The sequence below is a fragment of the Mastacembelus armatus genome, chromosome 18, assembly GCF_900324485.2.
Source record: "Mastacembelus armatus chromosome 18, fMasArm1.2, whole genome shotgun sequence".
Classification (NCBI taxonomy): domain Eukaryota; kingdom Metazoa; phylum Chordata; class Actinopteri; order Synbranchiformes; family Mastacembelidae; genus Mastacembelus; species Mastacembelus armatus.
The window spans coordinates 17,786,633-17,812,833 of record NC_046650.1 but is presented as its reverse complement, the minus strand read 5'-3'; the positions used below and the strand labels follow the sequence as shown (position 1 = coordinate 17,812,833).

At 45.0% G+C, this 26,201-nt stretch overlaps 2 protein-coding genes across 2 annotated transcripts; both read right to left on the bottom strand.

Annotated features, from left to right (window-relative positions):
* Window positions 1-2,883: 2,883 nt before the first annotated feature.
* Window positions 2,884-7,729, bottom strand: LOC113125496 (uncharacterized). Its single transcript, XM_026298990.1, has 6 exons — window positions 7,422-7,729; window positions 6,958-7,296; window positions 6,156-6,257; window positions 5,254-5,580; window positions 3,484-3,525; window positions 2,884-2,909 (listed from the first exon to the last, which is right to left on the bottom strand). Exons 2-6 carry the CDS (start codon window positions 7,097-7,099, stop codon window positions 2,884-2,886), a joined length of 639 nt encoding a protein of 212 aa, XP_026154775.1. The 5' UTR covers window positions 7,100-7,296; window positions 7,422-7,729.
* On the bottom strand, window positions 6,502-25,747 carry LOC113125492 (uncharacterized). The gene is made up of 13 exons (XM_026298982.2): window positions 25,578-25,747; window positions 24,259-24,597; window positions 23,701-24,039; window positions 23,511-23,603; window positions 22,696-22,935; window positions 19,605-19,715; window positions 15,945-16,268; window positions 15,640-15,872; window positions 13,292-13,505; window positions 12,764-13,090; window positions 11,246-12,678; window positions 8,980-9,210; window positions 6,502-6,635 (listed from the first exon to the last, which is right to left on the bottom strand). Exons 1-11 carry the CDS (start codon window positions 25,612-25,614, stop codon window positions 12,575-12,577), a joined length of 2,361 nt encoding a protein of 786 aa, XP_026154767.1. The 5' UTR covers window positions 25,615-25,747; the 3' UTR covers window positions 6,502-6,635; window positions 8,980-9,210; window positions 11,246-12,574.
* Window positions 25,748-26,201: the final 454 nt, after the last annotated feature.

Here is a 26,201-nt window from a genome sequence, read left to right as displayed (position 1 = left end):
GGGAAACAGACAATTACAGTAAATAGTTCATAAAAACAATGGTTGACTTCTCTGGCCTCCTTATAGGTTAAGATACTTAATTAAGACGTTTATTAAGAGGATTGCCTGCTGTGACTATATAAGAAGTCAATATATAATATAAAAAATTGAAATGTAAAAACTGGGTTACCAAATGATCTCCAACATGTGAGCCAGAAACCAAAGCTGCTTTATAAAAATAAAAACCTTAAATCAAAGAGTTTCCTGAGTCTGATTATGTAAAGTACCAGGTATTGTACATATATATTTGTTTCTCTCTCAGGACTCTTCCCTCCCTGGAGACTCTGCAGGTGAAGGTTCCTGTGTCTCTGTCTGTTGGATGTTTCAGGGTCAGACTGAGGTCTCCAGTTCTCAGCAGGTCTTTCTTCATCTCTGTTCTCTTTCTGTAAAGCTTGTACTGTTCTTCAGGTCGGTCAGAACCGTCATGATACACATGGACCTTCCTATTGTCCCAGTCCTTCCACTCCACTGTGACGTCTTCAGGCAGGTCAGCTGTGGTTATGAAGGGCAGCTGGACAGACTCCGCCCCTGATTCCACCTCCACCTGTGGGACTGAGAGGACAACAGACACAACATGAGCTGGACAGACAGCAGCAGCAGCAGCAGCACTGACACATTTTCTTTGACTGTATGAAGTGAAATATTTGTAGTGGAAACAGGTCTGACTGGTTCCAGTCTGGAATCTGTCCCATTGGTCCATTTAACAGAGACAGTCTGTGGTGTGTGAACAACCAACAGCACAACTCCCTGTTTCTTCACTAACTTAGTGTCATTGTCAAATGTCAAAGTGACTTCTGCTTCACACACTTTGTCTCTTCATCCAACTGTCCTATGGAAGGATGAAAGTCTGACTGCTCGGAAAAAACCTGTTTTCTCTAAATGCTTCCAAAGAAATCTGATCAGTGTTTCATGTATTTCTGATCATGGGGCTATATACTGTTCTATGAGCTCTGGATAGTTCCACACAACTTCCTGATTCCAGTTTGTTTCAAAGTAAAAGCACAGTGGGCTGAAGAGGTCCAGTTGATTGGAGCTCACATTGGGAAGAAACAAAGTAGATCAGATGGTGGTTTTTGTGTTTTGAACCAAGTCAGAGATGTTGATTTGAGAACATGGCATCAAGTCTGTGCAGTAAATTCTGTCCTGTCCTCATATGTGGATGTAGAGGACTCTTGTTTTTGTTCTCAGACATCTGTCCATTCATTGTTTGTGTGATAGAACTACGACTCTTTGCTCTGATTTGACTTCTTCATGTGATGTGACTCCACAAGGAACAAATCTCTACACTGTTTTTGTCCCTTTGTGATTTTATTGGGGAAATTCTGTCTCATCAACAAGTTCTTAGGTTCCCAACCCTCTTTTCCTCTTTTCTTCACTGACTTTATCTCACGGCTTCATTCTCCTGCTCTGACAAACAATAAAAACAAACAACTTTTTCAAATATGACACAGATTTGAGGAATTTTAATTAGTTACATTTTCTATTTTCATTTTTTTATTGATATTTCTCTTTATTTCAGATTTTTGTTGTCTCTTGTTTCATTGAGTGATTTTGTTTTATCCCTTAATTTATAAAGACGTCAGATTTGTTCTGTGTTTTCAGCCTCTTGTTCGCTGTTGGACGTGTTTTGTGTTTGACCGCCAGTGTAATAGAAACAGCTTAGCTTAGCTTAGCATAAAGACTGAACTGACCTTTGACCTGGAGCATCACTTGTTTCACCATCAGGAGTCTTCCCTCCCTGTAGACTCTGCAGGTGAAGGTGTTTGTGTCTGTGACTGTTGGATGTTTCAGGGTCAGACTGAGGTCTCCAGGTCTCAGCAGGTCTTCCTTCATCTCTGTTCTGGTTCTGTAAAACTCATCCTGTTCTTCAGGTCGGTCAGAGCCGTCCTGATACACATGGACCTTCCTGTTGTCCTTGTCCTTCCACTCCACTGTGACGTCTCCAGGCAGGTCAGCTGTGGTTATGAAGGGCAGCTGGACAGACTCCACCCCTGATTCCACCTCCACCAGTGGGACTGAGAGGACAACAGACACAACATGAGCTGGACACACAGCAGCAGCAGCAGCAGCACTGACACATTTTCTTTGACTGTATGAAGTGAAATATTTGTAGTGGAAACAGGTCTGACTGGTTCCAGTCTGGAATCTGTCCCATTGGTCCATTTAACAGAGACAGAGTCCGTGGTGTGTGAACAACCAACAGCACAACTCCCTGTTTCTTCACTAACTTAGTGTCATTGTCAAATGTCAAAGTGACTTCTGCTTCACACACTTTGTCTCTTCATCCAACTGTCCTATGGAAGGATGAAAGTTTGACTGCTCGGAAAAAACCTGTTTTCTCTAAATGCTTCCAAAGAAATCTGATCAGTGTTTCATGTATTTCTGATCAGGGGGCTATATACTGTCCTATGGGCTCTGGATAGTTCCACACAACTTCCTGATTCCTGTTTGTTTCAAAGTAAAAGCACAGTGGGCTGAAGAGGTCCAGTTGATTGGAGCTCACATTGGGAAGAAGAAGTAGATCAGATGGTGGTTTTTGTGTTTTGAACCAAGTCAGAGATGTTGATTTGAGAACATGGCATCAAGTCTGTGCAGTAAATTCTGTCCTGTCCTCATATGTGGATGTAGAGGACTCTTGTTTTTGTTCTCAGACATCTGTCCATTCATTGTTTGTGTGATAGAACTACGACTCTTTGCTCTGATTTGACTTCTTCATGTGATGTGACTCCACAAGGAACAAATCTCTACACTGTTTTTGTCCCTTTGTGATTTTATTGGGGAAATTCTGTCTCATCAACAAGTTTTTAGGTTCCCAACCCTCTTTTCCTCTTTTCTTCACTGACTTTATCTCACGGCTTCATTCTCCTGCTCTGACAAACAATAAAAACAAACAGCTTTTTCAAATATGACACAGATTTGAGGAATTTTAATTAGTTACATTTTCTATTTGGAATTTTTAAATTGATTTTTCTCTTTATTTCAGATTTTTGTTGTCTCTTGTTTCATTGAGTGATTTTGTTTTATCCCTTAATTTATACAGACGTCAGATTTGTTCTGTGTTTTCAGCCTCTTGTTCGCTGTTGGACGTGTTTTGTGTTTGACCGCCAGTGTAATAGAAACAGTTAGCTTAGCTTAGCATAAAGACTTTGAACTGACCTTTGACCTGGAGCTGCACCTGTTTCTCTCTCAGGACTCTTCCCTCCCTGTAGACTCTGCAGGTGAAGGTGTTTGTGTCTGTGACTGTTGGATGTTTCAGGGTCAGACTGAGGTCTCCAGTTCTCAGCAGGTCTTTCTTCATCTCTGTTCTATTTCTGTAAAACTCGTCCTGTTCTTCAGGTTGGTCAGAGCCGTCCTGATACACATGGACCTTCCTGTTGTTCCAGTCCTTCCACTCCACTGTGACGTCTTCAGGCAGGTCAGCTGTGGTTATGAAGGGCAGCTGGACAGACTCCGCCCCTGATTCCACCTCCACCACCACCCGTGGGACTGAGAGGACAACAGACACAACATGAGCTGGACAGACAGCAGCAGCAGCACTGACACATTTTCTTTGACTGTATGAAGTGAAATATTTATAGACTTTGTCATGATCCGCAACTTGACTTCCTGTGTTAGATACTTTTGTTTTGAAGGATCATACAGGATGTGGTTCTTCTGCCTTGTGGTACCTTGACTGATTATGATTATGTTGTTTGCCACTCACTGTTTACATACCCTCTCTCAGCCACAGACAAACTGCCAGGTGGTCTGTTATCCTTCCTGTGCTCCGACCTACGACTCATCAGGATTTGCCTGCCTCAGTTTAGTCCACCTGGTACTTCCATAAGACTGTTGATCAGGGACCTCTCCCCTCCCTAAGCTAAGTAGGACTTCCTGGTCTCTCAAAGGAATAATCCTGTTTGTTTCCTGCCGTTCTGGTGCCTTCAACTACCAAGGGGGGCTAACCAAGGCCCTGTTTGCTAAGTCACAGCCATATAAAGTCTTCAGCCCAACAGGGTTTTTGTGTTTTCTTTGTTTACCAGAGGAGATTTTCGTTTGCCCATTTTCCAGCTAATTTATGAGCCGCTCACGGCTGCACTGAATTGGAGACTTGTTTTTGCTCCAGAGGAATGAATCTGTTTTCCTTGGATTTTACATTTTGTGAATTCCTCATGCTATAATCAACCCGAAGAGAAAGACTTAGGTTTCTGGTTCCCTGTTCTTCTCCCAGGTCCACCCAATAGTGGAAGACAGTGTTTTTGAATGCGACTAAATTACTCCTTGAATTGCCCAGCCAAAAGTCCAGGATCCTCCGACCAAGGAAACCCGCTCTGCCAGAAACTGCTCTGTGGAAACCACCCAGCTCTACTTCACTCCATCCCTCACTACTACCCCGGTGTTACCGAGTCTGGCCCTGGGGGCAACCATCCTGCAACAGACTGAACCCGGCTTCCTTCCATACGACTGGTCAGCCCATCCATGCCCTCACCCATTCTCATGACATAAATAAAACCAGGTTTCATCTCCGGAGGTACCAGTGTGGATGCTTTGTTGGTCCTCATTATTCTAAGTCTGACAGACCTGGAGAGACTCATCCATCATTTATCTCCAGCAGGTCAGATTACTGGAACTGCTCAACTGATGATGTTTAAGTCCAAGCTAAAGACTTTTCTTTTAGCTCAGCATGTGACAACTGAAAGTGTTTGATCTCATTCTACTTTCATTTGATTTCAAGTTCATTGTTGTTTTATTTCAAATCTATGTTGATTTGAATTCTCACCTCTGTACTTTAACTTGTCTTTCATTCCTGTAAAGCTCTTTGAATGACTCTGTGTATGAACTGTGCTGTACAAATAACAAATAACTGAACATCAAGTTTCTGCTGTTCATTTGTCATTTATAGTCCTAATGTTGATGCACAATCCAGTCCAGTCTATTTGTATTAGTTCCACTATGGTCTGTTCTGTCATATTATCTGTTTTCTTTTGATCTTCTCTTCTCCCCCTCACGTCCTCACACCAACACGTCACATCAAACCAACTATTGAACAGCATCTGTCCTCATGTTGTTCTGTTGTTGTTTTGGATGGTTTTTCTTCTGTTAACTATTTTATCATCCTTGTCTTTGTTCTGTGTTTTCAGCCTCTTGTATGTTGTTATTGTTTGGGTCTGATGTCCAGTGGAATAGAAACATAATAACTGTTAGCTTAGCTTAGCATAAAGACTTTGAACTGACCTTTGACTATGAGCACCACCAGTTTCACCATCAGGACTCTTCCCTCCCTGTTGTAGACTCTGCAGGTGAAGATGTCTGTGTCTCTGACTGTTGGATGTTTCAGGGTCAGACTGAGATCTCCAATTTTCAGCAGGATTTTCTTCATCTCTGTTCTGTTTCTGTAAAACTCGTCCTGTTCTTCAGGTTGGTCAGAGCCGTCCTGATACACATGGACCTTCCTGTTCTTCCTGTCCGTCCACTTCACTGTGGAGACTTGAAGCAGGTTAACTAAAGCTCTGCAGGGCAGCTGGACAGACTCCGCCCCTGATTTCACCTCCACCCATTGGTCTGAGAGGACAACAGACACAACATGAGTTGGACAGACAGCAGCAGGACTGACAGGAACAGCAGCTCCCTGTCCCATCCTTCTCTAACAGAAACCAATGGAAACTAGTTTGTGAATGAAGACATGTTTCATTGTTCCTGACATTTGGAGCAGTTCCCAAAGAACGAGTCAGGAACCAATCAGATGAATGAATCAGTAACAGTGTTCCTGAAGAACTGACTCAGGGACTGTGCAGTCCATGATGACAAAGGACTGAGACCAGACTCTGAGACTCTGTTAGTGAGATTATTGGGAAACTACAGTTACAGACAAAATCCAACAATTACACAGCTGGATAGAAAAGGTCAGAAACAACAAGAACATGTTTGTTGTCTGGTCCCATTGGACTGGAACTGGACTAATGACTGCAGTGTTACTAAAGCCCAGGTTTCAGTCCTGATTGAGGATCATCAGAAGCTACTTATTAGAGACTGATTCATTCTCTGTTTGGTCCTGAAATGAGCTGAGACACAGTCAAAGATCAACTACAGGAAACATGGTAACCAACAGCATTATGGGTAATGTAGTAGTGACATACCTGTCCTGAAGCAGTAACAACATATGAAGAGACACATGCAAAGACCCACAGCAACAACCACAGACACAGCAACAGGACCTTTGGCCCAGGGTGGAAATTGATCTGTGAATAAGAGAAACATGAAGAACAACATGACCTCTGACCTGTACCTACAGCAGGTGTTGGTGCTGACCTTTGACCTGCAGCTCTACATCTGCCAGTCTTCGTTCGTTTCCAAACGCTGTGATGGTGCAGGTGTAGGTGCCGCTGTCAGAGAGGCGGGGTTTTCTCAGAGTGAGGCTCAGGTCGGTCGGTCTCTGTAACGCTGGTTTTGGTCTGTGAGGTCATCACCTTCTGGGCTGCGCTGGTGGACGATTGAAGGTGTGAGGTCATAGCGGCTCCACACCACTGTGGGGTCAAAAGGTACAGAAGAGATCTGACATGGCAGCACGACTGACTCCGCCCACTCATACACCTCTACACCAAAGGCATGCTGGGAAACTGTGAGGACACAGAGACAGAAACGTGCATCAGTGGTTCAAACTGGACTCAGATGTTGTTGCTGACTAACACTTGTACAAACCAAATGACAAAGTTGGACTTTGGATCAGCAGAGTCAAACTAACAATGATCAGGGGCAGGAAGTGCTCAGATTGTTGGGACCTGGACTGGAAAGTCCCTGTTTGTCTGAGTCTCCTCAGGTGTGTTTGGTACCTGCCTATCACAGATACTGTATGTAGACCCACCACTATGGACTTGTATTGAACCCTAGAGTTCTGCTCTCTGACCTGTACCTACAGCAGGTGTTGTGGTTGGTGCTGACCTTTGACCTGCAGCTCTACATCTGCCAGTCTTCGTTCGTTTCCAAAAGCTGTGATGGTGCAGGTGTAGTTGCCACTGTCAGAGAGGCGGGGTTTTCTCAGTGTGAGGCTCAGGTCTCCAGTGATCAGAGCGTCCGTTTTCATCGACGTTCGGTCTCTGTAACGCTGGTTTTGGTCTGTGAGGATGACACCTTCTGGGTAGCGCTGGTGGACGGTTGAAGGTGTGAGGTCGTAGCGGCTCCACACCACTGTGGGACGCCGAGGTACAGAAGAGATCTGACAGGGCAGCAGGACTGACTCCACCCCCTCATACACCTCTACACCAAAGGCATGCTGGGAAACTGTGAGGACACAGAGACAGAAACGTGCATCAGTGGTTCAAACTGGACTCAGATGTTGTTGCTGACTAACACTTGTACAAACCAAATGGCAAAGTTGGACTTTGGATCAGCAGAGTCAAACTAACAATGATCAGGGGCAGGAAGTGCTCAGATTGTTGGGACCTGGACTGGAAAGTCCCTGTTTGCCTTAAATGCAGTGGCTGCTCAGACCACAGGCCATTAGTTTGTTTCTGGGGAACAAATCATCAGAAGCAGTGGAGAGTGGAGACATCCATCAGTGGCAGAGTCTCCTCAGGTGTGTTTGGTACCTGCCTACCACAGGTATGTAAACACTGGACTGGACTTGCAGGGCAGGTTTGTTATCTACTCTTTCCTTCCTCAGAAACTCAGACTGGTCTGTCTGAGTATTGAGTGAATAAGTGTCGGGGTAACCATGCTAATGCTAGAGGTAGCGTCTAGGGATACGATGTACGACAAACTAGTCTAAACCAGCCACGGTAAAGGAACCATTTGTGTACTGAATAAGGGTATTAGGAAACGTTTTCATCCAATGACATTTTTCTGGATACTTTGTCACTGCATTGACATATTGTGGGTTGTTTCCAATCGCCAGAAGGAAATTTGTTGTTTATTGTTGCTGTTCTTTTCTCTCTGCTCTATCCACTCACCCCAACCGGTCGAGTCAGATGGCCGCCCAAACTGAGCCCGGTTCTGCTGGAGGTTTTTTCTTCCGTTAAAGGGAGTTTTTCCTCTCCACTGTCACCAAGTGCTGCTCATAAGGGAATTGTTGGGTTTTTAGTTTTAGTTTTTTGTAAAGTGCCTTGAGATGATTTGTATTGTGATTTGGCGCTATACAAATAAACTGAATTGAATTGAATTAAAACTTTGTAGTAGCAGCAACTCTGTTTACATATTCTGTGGAGCTCCGGTATGGCTACCTGGCTAAAATATGTGCGGGACGGCATGATGCACCGCTTATATATACCGTTCATATGGAGTTACGCTTTCAAACATTTCAGTAAGTGATCCCTGTCTGGTGGTGTTTGGATTATTTAACACACTGATGTTCTGCATTTTTTCCATGCAACTATCATACAGTACTTTGTGGTGTTTTTTTAAATGCTGAATCAGGTTGGTAGTATCGCCCTGTGAGGTAGCAACCTTAGCAAGGCAGGTTTTGCCCAGTACCTGATGCTGCGCAGCATCTTCTTTTATAAAGCCCAAATAGTTCCATACAACGGACGTACTGCTCCTCTTTGACACTAAAGCAGTTTCAGCAGTGTCAGGTTGTGTCGATGCTGAAGCCATTGTTTAATAAATTAATTTGTAGTGTAGCTACCAACTTTATTCTTCCTCTGCAGCCTGCTAAACTCTCGCATGTCATGTGACGGAGTGTAATCGCAGTCTGCGGTTTAAAAATCGCGATTTCATTGCAAATACAATTAATCGTGTGTTTGGTACCTAACTACCACAGGTATGTAGACACTGGACTGGACTTGCAGGGCAGGTTTGTTACAGTCTCTTTCCTTCCTCAGAAACTCAGACCGGTCTGATCTGGTTCCCTGGTTCACATTAGACACAAACACTGTGTGAAACTACAAGTTACCAAGTGAAGTTTCATGACATTTGGTCTCATGTTCAGTGTTTATTAAGGACTTTCATTGATACTGAAGGTGGTCTTACCGTGCACCAGGATCCCAAACACCACCACCATCTTCATCTTCACTAAAGGCTCCAACAAACACAAAGTCCCCGTAAAGCTGCTTCTTCCTAAACTGAGTTCAGCTTCAAAAACAGCTTCAGGACGTGTTGACAGCAGCTGCCACTGCCCTTCCTCAGCTCCTCACACTTTCTCTTTCAGCTCCAGGAAGCTGATTGATATCTGCAGGATCAGGTTCCACCCCTGCTCAGGTGCTGCAACACAGGAAAGAGACAAAGGGTAACCAACAGAAACCAGGTCAGGACCTTTTCCAGCCGTACTGTACTAAGTACTTCAAATTAGAAGTATATAAGGTAGTTAACGTCAGCTACCCAGCGGTATATAAAGTACTTCAAATTAGAAGTATATAAGGTAGTTAACGTCAGCTACCCAGCGGTATATAAAGTACTTCAAATTAGAAGTATATAAGGTAGTTAACGTCAGCTACCCAGTGGTAAATAAAGTACTTCAAATTAGAAGTATATAAGGTAGTTAACGTCAGCTACCCAGCGGTATATAAAGTACTTCAAATTAGAAGTATATAAGGTAGTTAACGTCAGCTACCCAGCGGTATATAAAGTACTTCAAATTAGAAGTATATAAGGTAGTTAACGTCAGCTACCCAGCGGTATATAAAGTACTTCAAATTAGAAGTATATAAGGTAGTTAACGTCAGCTACCCAGCGGTATATAAAGTACTTCAAATTAGAAGTATATAAGGGAGTTACCTTGAACCGCCACCTTATTGTGGTGGAGGGGTTTGAGATGCCCGTATGATCCTAGGAGCTATGTTGTCCGGGGTTATATGCCCCTGGCAGGGTCTCCCAAGGCAAACAGGTCCTAGGTGACGGACCAGACTAAGAGCGGTTCAGTGACCTCTTATGGAGCGACAATCGAGGACCGTGACGTTGCCCGGCAGCTTGTGCGGGAGATTGAGCGGTACCGACTAGAGATAGTCGGGCTCACCTCCACGCACAGCCTGGGCTCCTTGAGAGGGGCTGGACTCTCTTCTACTCTGGAGTTGCTCACGGTGAGAGGCGGCGAGCTGGTGTGGGCTTGCTCATAGCTCCCCAGCTCAGCCGTCACGTGTTGGAGTTCCCCCCGCCCCCGAGTGAAAGGGTCGTTTCCCTGCGCCTTCGGGTTGGGGATAGTACCCGGCCTTTTTGGAGTCTCTCGGAGGGGGTGCTGAAAGGTGCTCCTACCGGGGAATCCGTAATTCTGTTGGGGGACTTCAACGCTCACGTGGGCAGTGACAGTGAAACGTGGAGGGGCGTGACTGGGAGGAACAGCCTCCCCGCTACGAACCCGAGTGGTGTTCTGTTGCTGGACTTCTGTGCTAGTCCCAGTTTGTCCATAACGAACACCATGTTCAAGCATAAGTGTGTCCATCAGTGCACATGGCACCAGGACACCCTAGGCCGGAGGTCCATGATCGACTTTGTAGTCGTGTCATCTGACCTTCAGCCGTATGTCTTGGACACTCGGGTGAAGAGAGGGGCAGAGCTGTCAACTGATCACCACCTGCTGGTGAGTTGGATCCGCTGGTGGAGGAGGAAGCGGGACAGACTTGGCAGGCCCAAACGTACTGTGAGGGTCTGTTGGGAATGTTGGGAACTCACACCTCTGAGAGAGCTTCTACCAGATCCCAGGGGAGGCTGGGGACACTGAGTCCGAATGGACCATGTTTTCCACCTCCATTGTCGACACGGCGGCTAGGAGCTGTGGCCGTAAGGTTTCGGGTGCCTGTCGTGGCGGCAATCCCCGAACCCGGTGGTGGACACCAGAGGTAAGGGATGCCGTCAAACTGAAGGAGTCCTACCGAGCTTGGCTGGCTTGTGGGACTTCCGAAGCAGCTGACAGGTACCGCAGGGCCAAGCGTGTTGCAGCCCAGGCAGTGACGGCGACAAAAACTCGGGTATGGGAGGAGTTCGGTGAGGCCATGGAGAAGGACTACCTGTCGGCCCCGAAGAGATTCTGGCAAACCGTCCGGCGCAGGAGGGGGAAGCAGTGCTCTACCAACGCTGTTTACAGTGGAAGTGGGGAGCTGCTGACCTCGACTGGGGATATTGTCGGACGGTGGAAGGAATACTTCGAGGATCTCCTCAATCCCGTCAACACGTCTTCCATAAGGGAAGCAGGGGCTGGGGATTCGGAGGCTGATCCATCCATCACCCAAGCCGAAGTCACTGAGGTAGTTATAAACCGGACCGTGATCCTGTAGAAACGTTAAATAAAACCCTCAGTATTTACTTGACACAACCGGAGACTTCTTCATACTGTACTGCGACCTCCTGCTTGACGCCATGTTAGCGGTCTGCTCCTGTCACGTGACCCTCGACGCTTCCCGCCTTCTTCTTCTTCGTCGTCGTCTTAGTGTTAATGGCGCCTTCAGTCGGCGGGACTTTATCGCCACCAGCTGCTAAATAACGAGGCTCCTCATGTTCCTGTGACCGGTCCTGGGTTTTACTGACAGGGGGAGACATTTAAAACGACATCTCGGGGTTTTTAGGAAGATTCTACATTTCCTCCGGTGTTTGACGGCGGCAGCATCAGACATAAGGTTTCTCATCATGAAGTCACAGTCAGGTAGTGATGGTGAAACCGAAGCTTCATGAGCCACTTTGAGACAAGTGGCCTGAAAACACAAACTGCTTTGACACAGTCAGACAGCGACACTTGCTAGTTGTCTTTGAGAACTGCATCTGAGCGGATGTTTGTCTGAGGCTTTAATCAAAGTTATTTAGTCAAAGGTGTGTCATTGTGTTTGTATAATCCAATATTTAAAGATGTTTGTCCAACAGGCAGCCTTGATGAGGCAAATATGTGGAATAGTCAAACTGGATTGGTGTGTTTTGATGCTGGGGCTGATGCTTTCTGTTCGAGTTACCAACTGTTCCAACCTTTGCCTTGAGTCGGACAAAGGTTTCTCACACAAGCTGCTGAGACCTGCCATCCTCCAGGTGTCAATTCTAGAATTATTATTTTCTCATTGATTGATCATTTGAGTGCTGTGAATCCTGAATACTGATTTTTTTTTATTTTTTATTTTTTATGATGATTCAAATTGTTATCTGGCACAACCACTCTTTAGGTTTAGGGGCCAATTATTTATTCACATATGGCCAGACAGGTTTGGACAGCTTTACTCTCTTATTAAATAACATAACCATTAAAAGAACTGCATTTTTTATTTACATGAGTCATAATTGTGTGATATTAAAATTTGTTTGAAGACTGTTTATGTCTGACAAATATGCAAAAAAATAAAAAATGAGAAAGGGGCAGATTCTTTTTCACAGCACTGTAGATTTGAAGATTATTGCAGAGAGTTTCGTCCAGAGTGAGACCTCTGACACTGTTCAGAGGATCTAAAATTATTGCCCACTGACATGACACTAATCACCCTGACATCACTGATCAATACTGATCAATACTGAGTGTCAGACTGTGAGAGTCAGGAGGAGTCAGAGTGAAGAAGAAGACAAAGCGTCCTCTGTTCTTCATCCATCGTCCATCAGCTGCTTCACCTCCATTTTCTCTCTGATCCAAAGTCAGATCTGATCAATAATCAAAGACTGATCAAACTGATTGATCAGCCATCAGAGGAGTTGGATCAGTGGAGCTGCTTCTGTTCCTGATGTCCACTGATTCTTCTTTGTCCTCAATTCTCTTCACTGGTCTCACTGCAGAGGAGACAGAAGACAGTCAGAGACAAACAACCAGAGACAAACAAACAAACAAGCAGAGACAAACACAGAGACCTCTGACCTTTGACTTTGAGCTCCACCTGTTTCACTCTCTGGACTCTTCCCTCCCTGCTGTAGACTCTGCAGGTGAAGATGTTTATGTCTCTGACTGTTGGATGTTTCAGGGTCAGACTGAGGTCTCCAGTTCTCAGCAGGTCTTTCTTCATCTCTGTTCTGTTTCTGTAAAACTCGTCTTGTTCTTCAGATCGTCCAGAGCCGTCCTGATACACATGGACCTTCCTGTAGTTCCAGTCCGTCCACTCCACTCTGATGTCTCTAGGCAGGTCAGCTTTGGTTATGAAGGGCAGCTGGACTGACTCCGCCCCTGATTCCACCTCCACCTGTGGGACTGAGAGGACAACAGACACAACATGAGCTGGACAGACAGCAGCAGGCGGCTGTGATCTCTCTCTGATCCACACATGAAGCTTTTTAAACCCTGACAGAGCAGATTGGAATGGGTCTAACAGGAATTTCTCCTCTAGATCCAGGACTGATCTTTGTTGACTGAAGACTGGGACAGTTAGTTTAGCTTAGTATAAAGACTGACCTTTGACTTTGAGCTCCACCTGTTGCACCATCAGGACTCTTCCCTCCCTATAGACTCTGCAGGTGTATGTTCCTATTTCTGTGTCTGTTGGATGTTTCAGGGTCAGACTGAGGTCTCCACTTCTCAGCAGGTCTTTCTTCATCTCTGTTCTGTTTCTGTAAAACTCGTCCTGTTCTTCAGGTTGGTCAGAGCCGTCCTGATACACATGGACCTTCTTGTTGACCCAGTCCCTCCACTCCACTGTGACGTCTTCAGGCAGGTCAGCTGTGGTTATGAAGGGCAGCTGGACAGACTCCGCCCCTGATTCCACCTCCACCTGTGGGACTGAGAGGACAACAGACACAACATGAGCTGGACAGACAGCAGCAGGTGACTGTGATCTCTCTCTGATCCACACATGGAGCTTTTTAAACACTGACAGAGCAGATTGGACTGGGTCTAACAGAATTTCTCTTCTAGATCCAGGACTGTAGACTGGGACAGTTAGCTTAGCTTAGCATAAAGACTGACCTTTGACCCAGAGCTCCACCTGTTTCTCCATCAGGACTCTTCCATCCCTGTAGACTCTGCAGATGAAGGTGTTTCTGTCTGTGTCTGTTGGATGTTTCAGGGTCAGACTGAGGTCTCCAGTTCTCAGCAGGTCTTTCTTCATCTCTGTTCTGTTTCTGTAAAACTCGTCCTGTTCTTCAGGTCGATCAGAGCCGTCCTGATACACATGGACCTTCCTGTTATATATGTCCGTCCACTCCACTGTGACGTCTCCAGGCAGGTCAGCTGTGGTTATGAAGGGCAGCTGGACAGACTCCGCCCCTGATTTCACCTCCACCTGTGGGACTGAGAGGACAACAGACACAACATGAGCTGGACAGACAGCAGCAGCAGCAGCACTGACACATTTTCTTTGACTGTATGAAGTGAAATATTTGTAGTGGAAACAGGTCTGACTGGTTCCAGTCTGAAATATCTCCTGTTTGACTGGTGCTCACATTTGGAAGAAATAAAGTGGATCAGATGGTGGTTTTTGTGTTTTGAATCAATTCAGAGACATTGATTTGAGAACATGGCATCAAATCTGTGCAATAAATTATGTCCTGTCCTGATCTTCAAATTTTTCCTAACTTGTTTTTTATCTCTCATTTCATTATTTGATTGATTTTGTAGTATCCCTTAATTTATAAAGGTTTGTGAACTTGATGAAATAGGCTGATAAGTAAAAGGTTTGTAAAGTGAGTTCATGTTACCTCAAAAAAGTATATGTTTTTGTGTTTTTAAAATACAAAATGCTGTAGTTTATTTTGATACATTAGTAATCCAGGTATTTGGTATTTTATTTTAAAATACATATTGATGGGGCCACAATTGCTGTAGTGGTTAGCGCATCTGCCCATGAACATGGGGACGCTGATTCAACTCCTGGACATTTTGATATATTTTTGCCCATCCTTGCCTTCTCTTATAAAAATTTGTGAATGTTGTTCTGTGTTTTCATCCTCTTGTTCGCTGTTGGATGTCCCTGGTTGTTTTGTTTTCTGTTCTTTCTGTTTGTGTTTAATAAAGTTAATACAAAAAAGCATAAAGACTGGAAACAGTTAGCTTAGCTTGGCATAGCATTTGACTTTGAACTGACCTGTGAAATTGAGCTCCACCTGTTGCACCATCAGGACTCTTCCCTCCCTGTAGACTCTGCAAGTGTATATTACTATTTCTGTGTCTGTTGGATGTTTCAGGGTCAGACTGAGGTCTCCAGTTCTCAGCAGGTCTTTATTCATCTCTGTTCTGTTTCTGTAAAACTTGTCCTGTTCTTCAGGTCGGTCAGAGCCGTCCTGATACACATGGACCTTCCTGTCGAACCAGTCCGTCCACTCCACTGTGACGTCTTCAGGCAGGTCAGCTGTGGTTATGAAGGGCAGCTGGACTGACTCCGCCCCTGATTCCACCTCCACCTGTGGGACTGAGAGGACAACAGACACAACATGAGCTGGACAGACAGCAGCAGGCGGCTGTGATCTCTCTCTGATCCACACATGGAGCTTTTTAAGCACTGACAGAGCAGATTGGACTGGGTCTAACAGAATCTCTCCTCTAGATCCAGGACTGAAGACTGGGACAGTTAGGTTAGCTTAGCATAAAGACTGACCTTTGACTTTGAGCTCCACCTGTTGCACCATCAGGACTCTTCCCTCCCTATAGACTCTGCAGATGAAGGTGTTTCTGTCTGTGACTGTTGGATGTTTCAGTGTCAGACTGAGGTCTCCAGTTCTCAGCAGGTCTTTCTTCATCTCTGTTCTGTTTCTGTAAAACTCGTCCTGTTCTTCAGGTCGGTCAGAGCCGTCCTGATACACATGGACCTTCCTGTCGTCCTTGTCCTTCCACTCCACTGTGACGTCTTCAGGCAGGTCAGCTGTGGTTATGAAGGGCAGCTGGACAGACTCCGCCCCTGATTCCACCTTCATCTCCTCCTGTGGGACTGAGAGGACAACAGACACAACATGAGCTGGACAGACAGCAGCAGGCGGCTGTGATCTCTCTCTGATCCACACATGGAGCTTTTTAAACACTGACAGAGCAGATTGGACTGGGTCTAACAGAATCTCTCCTCTAGATCCAGGACTGAAGACTGGGACAGTTAGCTTAGCTTAGCATAAAGACTGACCTTTGACTTTGAGCTCCACCTGTTTCTCCATCAGGACTCTTCCATCCCTATAGACTCTGCAGGTGAAGGCGTTTGTGTCTCTGTCTGTTGGATGTTTCAGGGTCAGACTGAGGTCTCCAGTTCTCAGCAGGTCTTTCTTCATCTCTGTTCTGTTTCTGTAAAACTCGTCCTGTTCTTCAGGTTGGTCAGAGCCGTCCTGATACACGTGGACCTTCATGTTGACCCAGTCCCTCCACTCCACTGTGACGTCTTCAGGCAGGTCAGCTGTGGTTATGAAGGGCAGCTGGACAGACTCCGCCCCTGATTCCACCTTCACCTGTGGGACTGAGAGGACAACAGACACAAGATAAGACTCAGGAGACTGTGATCTCTCTCTGATCCACACATGGAGCTTTTTAAACCCTGACAGAGCAGACTGGACACCATCTTTTGTCCTTGGTCCCATCAGGACTAAAGCTTGTAAAGCTAAAGGTGATCTACAGGATCCTCAACACTACGAGCTGCTAGACACTCAATAAGGCCTCCTTAATGCCAGTTAGAAAGTCCCTTCATGACATATTTCATCCCAACACAAACTGTCAGGATCAACTAAATGTCAGGACTTTAATGAGGAAGTGAAGCCCAGGTCTGAGCCAGAGTCCACCCACTGCATAGTGTAGAGAAATGGCAGTAAACTGGTGCTGAAACTGAGACAAGGTTGGGCTATGGATGTGTGAGGGAGGGTTGGTCAGTGTGCAGAGCGACATAGCGACATGTCATGCAGTGTGGTGGAGGAGGACGCTGCTTCCCAGACTGAAATCCACAGCAACTCTCTGCTTTAACCCACTGGGTTTGTTCATGGCTCTGACTTTTACTCTGTTTCTGCTTTTATTGGCTCTGAGTTTGAATCAGCTTTAAACTTAGTTCAGAGATTTGTTGTCTCTCATTTCATTGATGGATTCATTTTGTTTTTATCCCTTCAGTTATAAAGATTTGTGAACCTTGTTCAATTCAATTTTATTTGTATAGTTTGTTTAGTGTATTTGTATTGTATATATTTGTATATAGTACAGAGAGAGAGCACAAACTAGGGGAGAGAGAGAGCACAAGGTTAGTGACATTCAATGGTGGAATATATGGTGGAAGGGGGGGGGTTCAGGGTAGGGGAGCTCAGTGCACCGATGGTCCTCGGGCAGTCTAGGCCTATAGCAGCATAACTAAGGGATGGTTCAGGGTTACCTGAAGCCAGTCCTAACTATATGCTTTGTCAAAGAGGAAGGTTTTAAGTCTAGCCTTAAAAGTACAGAGAGTGTCTGCCTCCTGAACCCAGACTGGGAGCTGGTTCCACAGGAGAGGAGCTTGATAACTAAAGGCTCTGCCTCCCAGTCTGCTTTTGGAACCACAAGTAGACCTACACTCTGAGAGCAAAGTGGTCTATTGGGATAATATGGTACTATGAGGTCTTTAAGGTATGAAGGAGCTTGATTATGAAGGGATTTGTATGTGAGAAGAAGGATTTTAAATTCTAGTCTGGATTTTACAGGTTACCAATGAAGAGAAGCCAATATAGGAGAAATATGATCTCTCTTGCTAGTTCCTGTCAGGACTCTGGCTGCGGCATTCTGGATTAATTGGAGGCTTTTTATTAAGATATTAGGACATCCAGATAGTAATGAGTTACAGTAATCTAGCCTTGAGGTAACAAATGCATGGACTAGTTTTTCCGCATCATTTTGAGACAGGATGTTCCTAATTTTGGAAATGTTGCGCAGGTGAAAGAATGCAGTTCTAGAGATTTGTTTTATGTGTGAGTTAAAGGACATGTCCTGGTCAGAAATAACTCCAAGGTTTTTCACAGTAGTGCTGGAGGCCAGGGCTATGTCATCTAGAGTAGCTATAATTTTAGAAAAGTTATTTCTGAGGTTTTTAGGCCCAAATATAATGACTTCTGTTTTCTCTGAATTTAAAAGTAGAAAGTTACTGGTCATCCAGGCCAGGTCAGTTAGACAGGCTTGAAGTCTGGTTAACTGGTTTGTGTTAACAGGTTTTATAGATAGATAAAGCTGAGTGTCATCTGCATAGCAATGGTAATTAATAGAGTGCTTCCTAATGACATAGCCTACATTAAGCATGTACAGGGTGAACAGAATTGGTCCTAGCACAGAACCTTGTGGAACCCCATAACTTACTTTTACCCGTGGAAGGTTCATCATGGACATGAACGAACTAGAATCTGTCCGATAAATAGGATTGGAACCATTTTAATGCTGTTCCTCTGATACCAGTCACATGCTCCAGTCTCTGTAATAAGATGTTGTGGTCAATAGTGTCAAATGCAGCACTAAGGTCTAGGACATAGGTCACTAACAGGCGGACCGCGGTCCGGATGCGGACCCAGAAGCCGCCCCATACGGACCCGGCCCTACAGCCAAAACAGAAGATTGTGATTTAAAACCTAACGGGGCGCTTCTATTTTCACCGGCGCTGCTTTTTTAGACTCTACGGTAGTGGAAACGCACAGACCAATTGCATGCGAGTTGAGCCATCCCACGTGATACCACTCAGCCAATCAAGTCTGTGCATCCCAGGCGGTAAACATTACGACTCTACAGTGTAAACAGAGCTGGAGGCAAGTTACACATGAAGAGACAGGACAAAGAAAAAGAAAGAGAGCGATACATGTAGAAAACAAAGGGAGAGAAACTGTAAAGTGAGACGGAGAAAGAGAGAGAACTTAGTTAATGAGAGAACATTATACATATCTACAGCCATACAGATATGTTCAGTTGTGTGTTACATGACAATAAATATTGTCAGAAAGTTTTTGAATTGTACTGAATTCATTTGATTTGACAGTCAGGTATTGATAAAACTACTAGGCTACTTAAATACATATCACACTAACTAGTTAGACATTATGATCTTCCGGACCTTTGCTTCAAGAAATTTTCTCTAACTGGACCTCTTTAAATTTTAGTTGAATACCCCTGGTCTAGGAGGACAAGTATTGAAACAAGTCCATTATCTGAGGCTAAGAGAAGATCGTTAGTGACTGTTAACAGTGCTGTTTCTGTACTATGGTGTGCTCTAAATTCTGATTGAAAATCTTCAAATAGTTCATTCCTGTGTAAGTGGTCTGATAGCTGCTTAGCAACAGCTTTTTCTAGGATTTTAGAAATAAATGGCAGGTTGGATATTGGTCTATAATTAGCCAAGACTCCTGGATCAAGACTAGGATTTTTGAGTAAGGGTTTAATTACTGCAGTCTTAAAGGCCTGTGGTACGTAGCCTGATACTAGAGATAAATTTACTAAGTGTAATAAAGATGAGTTAATTAATGGCAGGGTGTCTTTAAGCAGTCTAGTTGGAATGTGGTCTATGATTTAGATGAAGCTACTACTGATGTAAATTCAGAGAGTGTCATGAGGTGGCGGGATTCTCTCCCTGTTTCTTTTTCCCTCTTGTTCTTTTTTCCTTCTCTTCTCCAGCTTTCCCCTATCCCTAGCCTAATGATTCACAGGTGCGCAAAGCAGGACGGCACGCCCCCCAGCAATCACCTCCCCATCAATAAAAGATTTGGTTCTCTTTGGTCACATCGCCAGTTCGTCCGGTTCATGATCTCTGACAAACTCAGACTAACAAAGCTACTTCCTCTCCAGGTCGCCAGCCTCGCCTAGCCACCTGTGTATTTGCTCCTCCGACCGGCAGCCTCATCGGTGGTCAATCCGAACGACGCCACTTTGTTCGAGTTCCCCGGTCCAGCTTCCTTCCCCGCTGCAGGGAACCTCGGCGCTGCCTGCCGACCCTTCAGCTTGTTCAATTAATAAACTCTGTTCTGCTTGGTATCTGCGTGTGGGTTCTCTGTGTCGCCTCAGACACTCGCAAGCCTTGACAAAGAGATCTATGGGAGAGAAGCAGTCTAAACATAACTGAGGTCCTACAGATGATTCAAGAGCTACTGTAGTAGAAGATTCATTTATTGCAGGTATAGGAAGCACCTGCTGAATTTTATCTCTAATAGTTGTGATTTTATTTGTAAAGAAACTCATAAATTCATCACTGCTGAGAGCTAAGGGAACACTGGGCTCAACAGAGCTGTGACTTTTTGTCAGCCTGGCTACAGTGCTGAAAAGAAACCTGGGATTGTTCTTATTTTCCTCTATTAGTGATGAATAGTATGCAGTTCTGGCTTTACGGAGAGCTTTTTTATATGTTAGTAGACTGTTTTTCCAGGCTAGAAAAATTTCCTCTAAGTTTGTGGAACGCCACTTCCTTTCCAGCCTTCGTGATGCCTGCTTTAAGGTACGAACATGTAAATTATACCATGGGGCTAGTCTTCTCTGAATCACTAACTTCTTTTTCAGAGGGGCTACAGAATCAAGCGTTTCACGCAGTGAGGTTACAGCGCTGTCAACAACATGATCAATTTGGTAGGGAGTAGGATTAAGGCAGCTGCCCTCCATTATGTTTATACTTGGCATAGATGCAAATAAAGATGGAATCATTTTCTTAAATTTATTAACAGTGTTGTCGGATAAACATCTGCTGTAGTGGAATTTTCTTCCAAACGCTGCATGATCCATCATTTTAAATTCAAAAGTTATTAAAGAATGATCTGACAAAACAGGATTTGGGGGGAAAATTATTAGATGTTCAATTTCGATGCCATAGGTCAGAACAAGATCAAGGGTGTGATTGAAACAGTGGGTGGGTTTATTAACGTTTTGAATGAAACCAATTGAATCTAATATAGAATTAAATGCAATGCTGAGGCTGTTATTTTCAACATCGACATGAATGTTAAAATCTCCCACTATAATGACTTTATCTGATCTAAGCACTAAATCAGACAGGAAGTCAGGGAATTCAGTTAAAAACTCTGAGTAAGGGACAGGTGGACGGTACAAAATGACAAGTAGAACTGGTTTTTGTGTTTTCCAGTTTGTATGTGAGAGACTAAGAGTGAGGCTCTCAAATTAGTTATAATTGTTCTGAGGATGAAAGTTTAATAATAAGTTTGAGTGGAAGATTGCAGCTACTCCTCCACCTCGACCTGTGCTTCGAGGAACATGATAATTTTTATGACTGAGGGGGGTTGATTCATTCAGACTGACATATTCATCCTGCTGTAACCAGGTTTCAGTAAGATAAAGTAGGTCAATTTGGTGATCAGTTATCAAATCATTTACTAACAGAGATTTAGAAGAAAGGGACCTAATATTTATTAATCCACATCTGACTGTTCTGTTTTTCTGTTCAATAAGAGGAGTGGTCTTAATTTTTATTAAGTTTTTATGAATAACTCCTCTTCTGTTAACTTCTGATTTATTTGATTTATATGTTCGAGGGGCAGACACAGTCTCTATGTGGTTTGAAGGGGGCGGCGGCTCTAAGGAAACTGCAGAGAAGCGTTTTAGACTGAGTCTCTGCATCCCGGTCCCCACCCTGGATTGTCAGGCTTTAGGTCGGCTAATAAACTCGGCCAAATTTCTAGAGATGAGAGCTGCACCATTCAAAGTGGGATGGATGCCATCTCTCACTACCAGACCGGGTTTTCCCCAGAAAGTGGCCCAATTGTCTATGAAGCCCACATCGTTTGCTGGACACCACCTAGACAGCCAGCGACGGAACGACGACATGCGGCTAAACATGTCATCGCTGGTCAGATTGGGGAGGGGTCCAGAGAAAACTACGGAGTCCGACATTAATTTAGCAAAGTTACACACCGACTCAACATTAATTTTAGTGACCTCCGATTGGCGTAATCGGGTGTCATTGCTGCCGACGTGAATAACAATTTTCCCATATTTCCGATTAGCCTTAGCCAGCAGCTTCAGATTTGACTCGATGTCGCCCGCTCTGGCCCCAGGAAACATTTGACTATGGTCGCTGGTGTCTCTATTTTCACGTTCCTGACTATGGAATCGCCAATTATCAGAGTCGGTTTCTCAGCGGGTGTGTCGCTGAGCGGGGAAAATCTATTAGAAACGTGAACAGGCAGGTGATGAGCCGTGGGCTTCTGCTTAGGAGTACGTTTCCATCGGACTGTCACCCAGGCTAATTCTCCGGGCTGCTCCGGAGCTGCCCTTGGACCGCTAACAGACCCTGAGCTCGGTGGCTCCACACCAGCTAACGGGGCTAGGCTAGCTGGCTTTTGTTCGAAGGTGCGGAGCCGCGCTTCCAAATCAGTGATCCTCGCCTCCAAGGCTAACAGAACCTTACACTTATTACAGGTATCATTATCACTAAAGGAGGCAGAGGAATAACTAAACATGTGGCACACCGAGCAAGAGAGAGAGAGAGAGGGAGAGGCCATGTTAGCTAAGCTAACTAGCTAGCTAAGCTAACCGGTAGGCTAACGAGCGCTAAGTCAGGAAATAGCAATAAATACCGGTCAAAATAGAAAGGTACTTGGCTAGTACCGGAATGTAGCAGTTAATGAATTGTTTAGAGTTTAGTTAGTTTTTAGGTGTGTTAAACTATAGCTAGTCTGTTGCTAGTCTGTAGACGAACTATACAACACGACACGCTTGCAAGAGGAAGTGATTCACTTACCCGGAAACAGACCATGCACAGTCTTCCCCTTCCACAGTGTTTTCACCCTCTTGTCCAGAGTGGGATGTTTTTGTGTTTGATGTGCAGTGTAATAAAAGCAGTTAGCTTAGCATAAAGACTTTGAACTGACCTTTGACCCAGAGCCACACCTGTTTCTCCATCAGGACTCTTCCATCCCTGTTGTAGACTCTGCAGGTGAAGGTGTTTGTGTCTCTGCCTGTTGGATGTTTCAGGGTCACACTGAAGTCTCCAATTTTCAGCAGGTCTTTCTTCATCTCTGTTCTGTTTCTGTAAAACTCGTACTGTTCTTCAGGTTGGTCAGAGCCGTCCTGATACACATGGACCTTCCTGTTGTCCTTGTCCGTCCACTTCACTGTGGAGACTTGAAGCAGGTTAACTAAAGCTCTGCAGGGCAGCTGGACAGACTCCGCCCCTGAGTCCACCTCCACCTGTGGGACTGAGAGGACAACAGACACAACATGAGCTGGACAGACAGCAGCAGGACTGACAGGAACAGCAGCTCCCTGTTCCATCCTTCTCTAACAGAAACCAATGGAAACTAGTTTGTGAATGAAGACATGTTTCATTGTTCCTGACATTTGGAGCAGTTCCCAAAGAACGAATCAGGAACCAATCAGATGAATGAATCAGTAACAGTGTTCCTGAAGAACTGACTCAGGGACTGTGCAGTCCATGATGACAAAGGACTGAGACCAGACTCTGAGACTCTGTTAGTGAGATTATTGGGAAACTACAGTTACAGACAAAATCCAACAATTACACAGCTGGATAGAAAAGGTCAGAAACAACAAGAACATGTTTGTTGTCTGGTCCCATTGGACTGGAACTGGACTAATGACTGCAGTGTTACTGAAGTCCAGGTTTCAGTCCTGATTGAGGATCATCAGCAGCTACGTATTAGAGACTGATTCATTCTGTGTTTGGTCCTGAAATGAGCTGAGACACAGTCAAAGATCAACTACAGGAAACATGGTAACCAACAGCATTATGGGTAATGTAGTAGTGACATACCTGTCCTGAAGTAGTAAAAATATATGAAAAGACCCACAGCAACAAGAACCACAGACACAGCAACAAGACCTTTGGCCCAGGGTGGAAATGGATCTGTGAAGAACATAAACATATAGAACATGACCTCTGACCTCTGACCTGTACCTACAGCTATGACCTCTGACTGGTACCTACAGCTCTGACCCCTGACCTTTGACCTGCATCTGTACATCTGCCAGTCTTTGTTCGTTTCCAAATGCTGTGATGGTGCAGGTGTAGTTGCCGCTGTCAGAGAGGCGGGGTTTTCTCAGAGTGAGGCTCAGGTCTCCAGTTTTCAGAGCGTCAGTTTTCATCGACGTTCGGTCTCTGTAACGCTGGTTTTGGTTTTTGAGGTCGGCACCTTCTGGGCTGCGCTGGTGGACGGTTGAAGGTGTGAGATCATAGCGGCTCCACACCACTGTGGGACGCAGAGGTACAGAAGAGATCTGACAGGGCAGCAGGACTGACTCCGCCCCCTCATACACTTCTACACCAAAGGCATGCTGGGAAACTGTGAGGACACAGAGACAGAAAAGTGCATCAGTGGTTCAGACTGGACTCAGATGTTGTTGCTGACTAACACTTGTACAAACCAAATGACAAAGTTGGACTTTGGATGAGCAGATACAAAGTACCAATGATTAGACACACCACTGTGGACGTGTTCTGTATCGACAGCTCTGACCTCTGACCTGTACCTGTGCCTGCAGGTATTGGGGTTGATGCTGACCTTTTACCTGCAGCTGGACATCTGGCATTGTTTTTTCATATTTAAACGCTGTGATGGTGCAGGTGTAGTTGCCGCTGTCAGAGAGGCGGGGTTTTCTCAGAGTGAGGCTCAGGTCTCCAGTGATCAGAGCATCAGTTTTCATTGACGTTCGGTCTCTGTAACGCTGTTTTTGGTTTTTGAGGTCGGCACCTTCTGGGCCGCGCTGGTGGACGGTTGAAGGTGTGAGATCATCGCGACTCCACACCACTGTGGGGCGACGAGGTACAGAAGAGATCTGACAGGGCAGCAGGACTGACTCCGCCCCCTCATACACTTCTACACCAAAGGCATGCTGGGAAACTGTGAGGACACAGAGACAGAAACGTGCATCAGTGATTCAAACTGGACTCAGATGTTGTTGCTGACTAACAGACACTGGACTGGACTTGCAGGGCAGGTTTGTTACCGACTCTTTCCTTCCTCAGAAACTCAGACCGGTCTGATCTGGTTCCCTGGTTGTCCCAAATGACAAAGTTGGACTTTGGATCAGCAGAGTCAAACTAACAACGATCAGGGGCAGGAAGTGCTCAGATTGTTGGGACTTGGACTGGAAAGTCCCTGTTTACCTTAAATGCTGCTCAGACCACAGGCCATTAGTTTGTTTCTGGGGAACAAATCATCAGAAGCAGTGGAGAGTGGAGACATCCATCAGTGGCAGAGTCTCCTCAGGTGTGTTTGGTACCTGCCTACCACAGGTATGTAGACACTGGACTGGACTTGCAGGGCAGGTTTGTTACCGACTCTCAGAAATTCAGACCGGTCTGATCTGGTTCCCTGGTTCACATTAGACACAAACACTGTGTGAAACTACCAGTTACCAAGTGAAGTTTCATTTGGTCTCATGTTCAGTGTTTATTAAGAAGGAATTTCATTGATATTGTTTGTCTTTTTCCTTTAGAGCTTCAGCTTCACAGGTTGGTCCTGTTGGATTTCTTTGATCTACTGTGGGTCCAGATTTGTGCTGTTGGTTCTGTTTCCTATTGGTCACTGATTTACTGTAGATTTGCTCTTTTTGATCCACTGGACAAGTTCAGAACCAACTACTTCCAGTCAGTGTGTTCACATCTCATCAGTCAATAAAGCAGATATAGTTCTTCCATGACCTGCAGTGACCTGGGGACTGGTCACTGTTTGGTCCTTTTTCTTCTCAGTCCTTTGGCTGTGGATCAGACTCAGGGCATGAAAAACCACCATCACAGTGCAGTTACACTGAAAGAGGATGAAACAGCAAAGAGCTGAAGTGTTGGTGAATCAGATCAGAGGGAGGAAGGTGGTCTTACCGTGCACCAGGATCCCAAACACCACCAACATCTTCATCTTCACTAAAGGCTCCAACAAACACAAAGTCCCCGTAAAGCTGCTTCTTCCTAAACTGAGTTCAGCTTCAAAAACAGATTCAGGACGTGTTGACAGCAGCTGCCACTGCCCTTCATCAGCTCCTCACACTTTCTCTTTCTCTTTCAGCTCCAGGAAGCTGATTGGTAACTACAGGATCAGGTTTGGTGACTTTATGTTCATGAGGAAGAAACATGTCCAGGTGTTTCCAGGCTGCAGATGTTGAGGAGAAACTGTCTGTGATCATGTTCAAACAGCAGCATCCTCATTTTAAAAATGGGTCCAAATCTTAGATGTTCTATGTTGTTGATGCCAAATGGACCTGAAGATATTTCCATGTCAGAGCTGATCAGAGTCTCAGGATGTGAGTATTGGCTGTTGTTGTTAAAGCAAAATCAAATTGTCAGATTTCTGAATGGAGTTTGGTGAAGTTCTGTCTGTATAAGGAGGAGCAGGGTGCTGTGTCTGTGGTGAATCCTGGAACTTTTCCTGACTCACATGAAACTTTTCACACCAGGGAAATAAAGTTTTCTTTGTGTCGGCACTAAAGGCTCCACAGTATAAAGAGA

Excerpts from the sequence above, each read along its gene's own strand:
- LOC113125496 (XM_026298990.1), bottom strand. The coding sequence starts at position 7,099 with ATGAAAACGGACGCTCTGATCACTGGAGACCTGAGCCTCACACTGAGA. Across the intron at positions 6,258-6,957 it reads TGTAGAGCTGCAGGTCAAAG|ATCAATTTCCACCCTGGGCC; the intron begins GTCAGCACCAAC and ends TCTTATTCACAG. Across the intron at positions 5,581-6,155 it reads TTGTTACTGCTTCAGGACAG|ACCAATGGGTGGAGGTGAAA; the intron begins GTATGTCACTAC and ends TTGTCCTCTCAG.
- LOC113125492 (XM_026298982.2), bottom strand. The coding sequence starts at position 25,614 with ATGAAGATGTTGGTGGTGTTTGGGATCCTGGTGCACG. Across the intron at positions 24,040-24,258 it reads TGTCCAGCTGCAGGTAAAAG|TTTCCCAGCATGCCTTTGGT; the intron begins GTCAGCATCAAC and ends GTGTCCTCACAG. Across the intron at positions 22,936-23,510 it reads TTTTTACTACTTCAGGACAG|TCCCACAGGTGGAGGTGGAC; the intron begins GTATGTCACTAC and ends TTGTCCTCTCAG.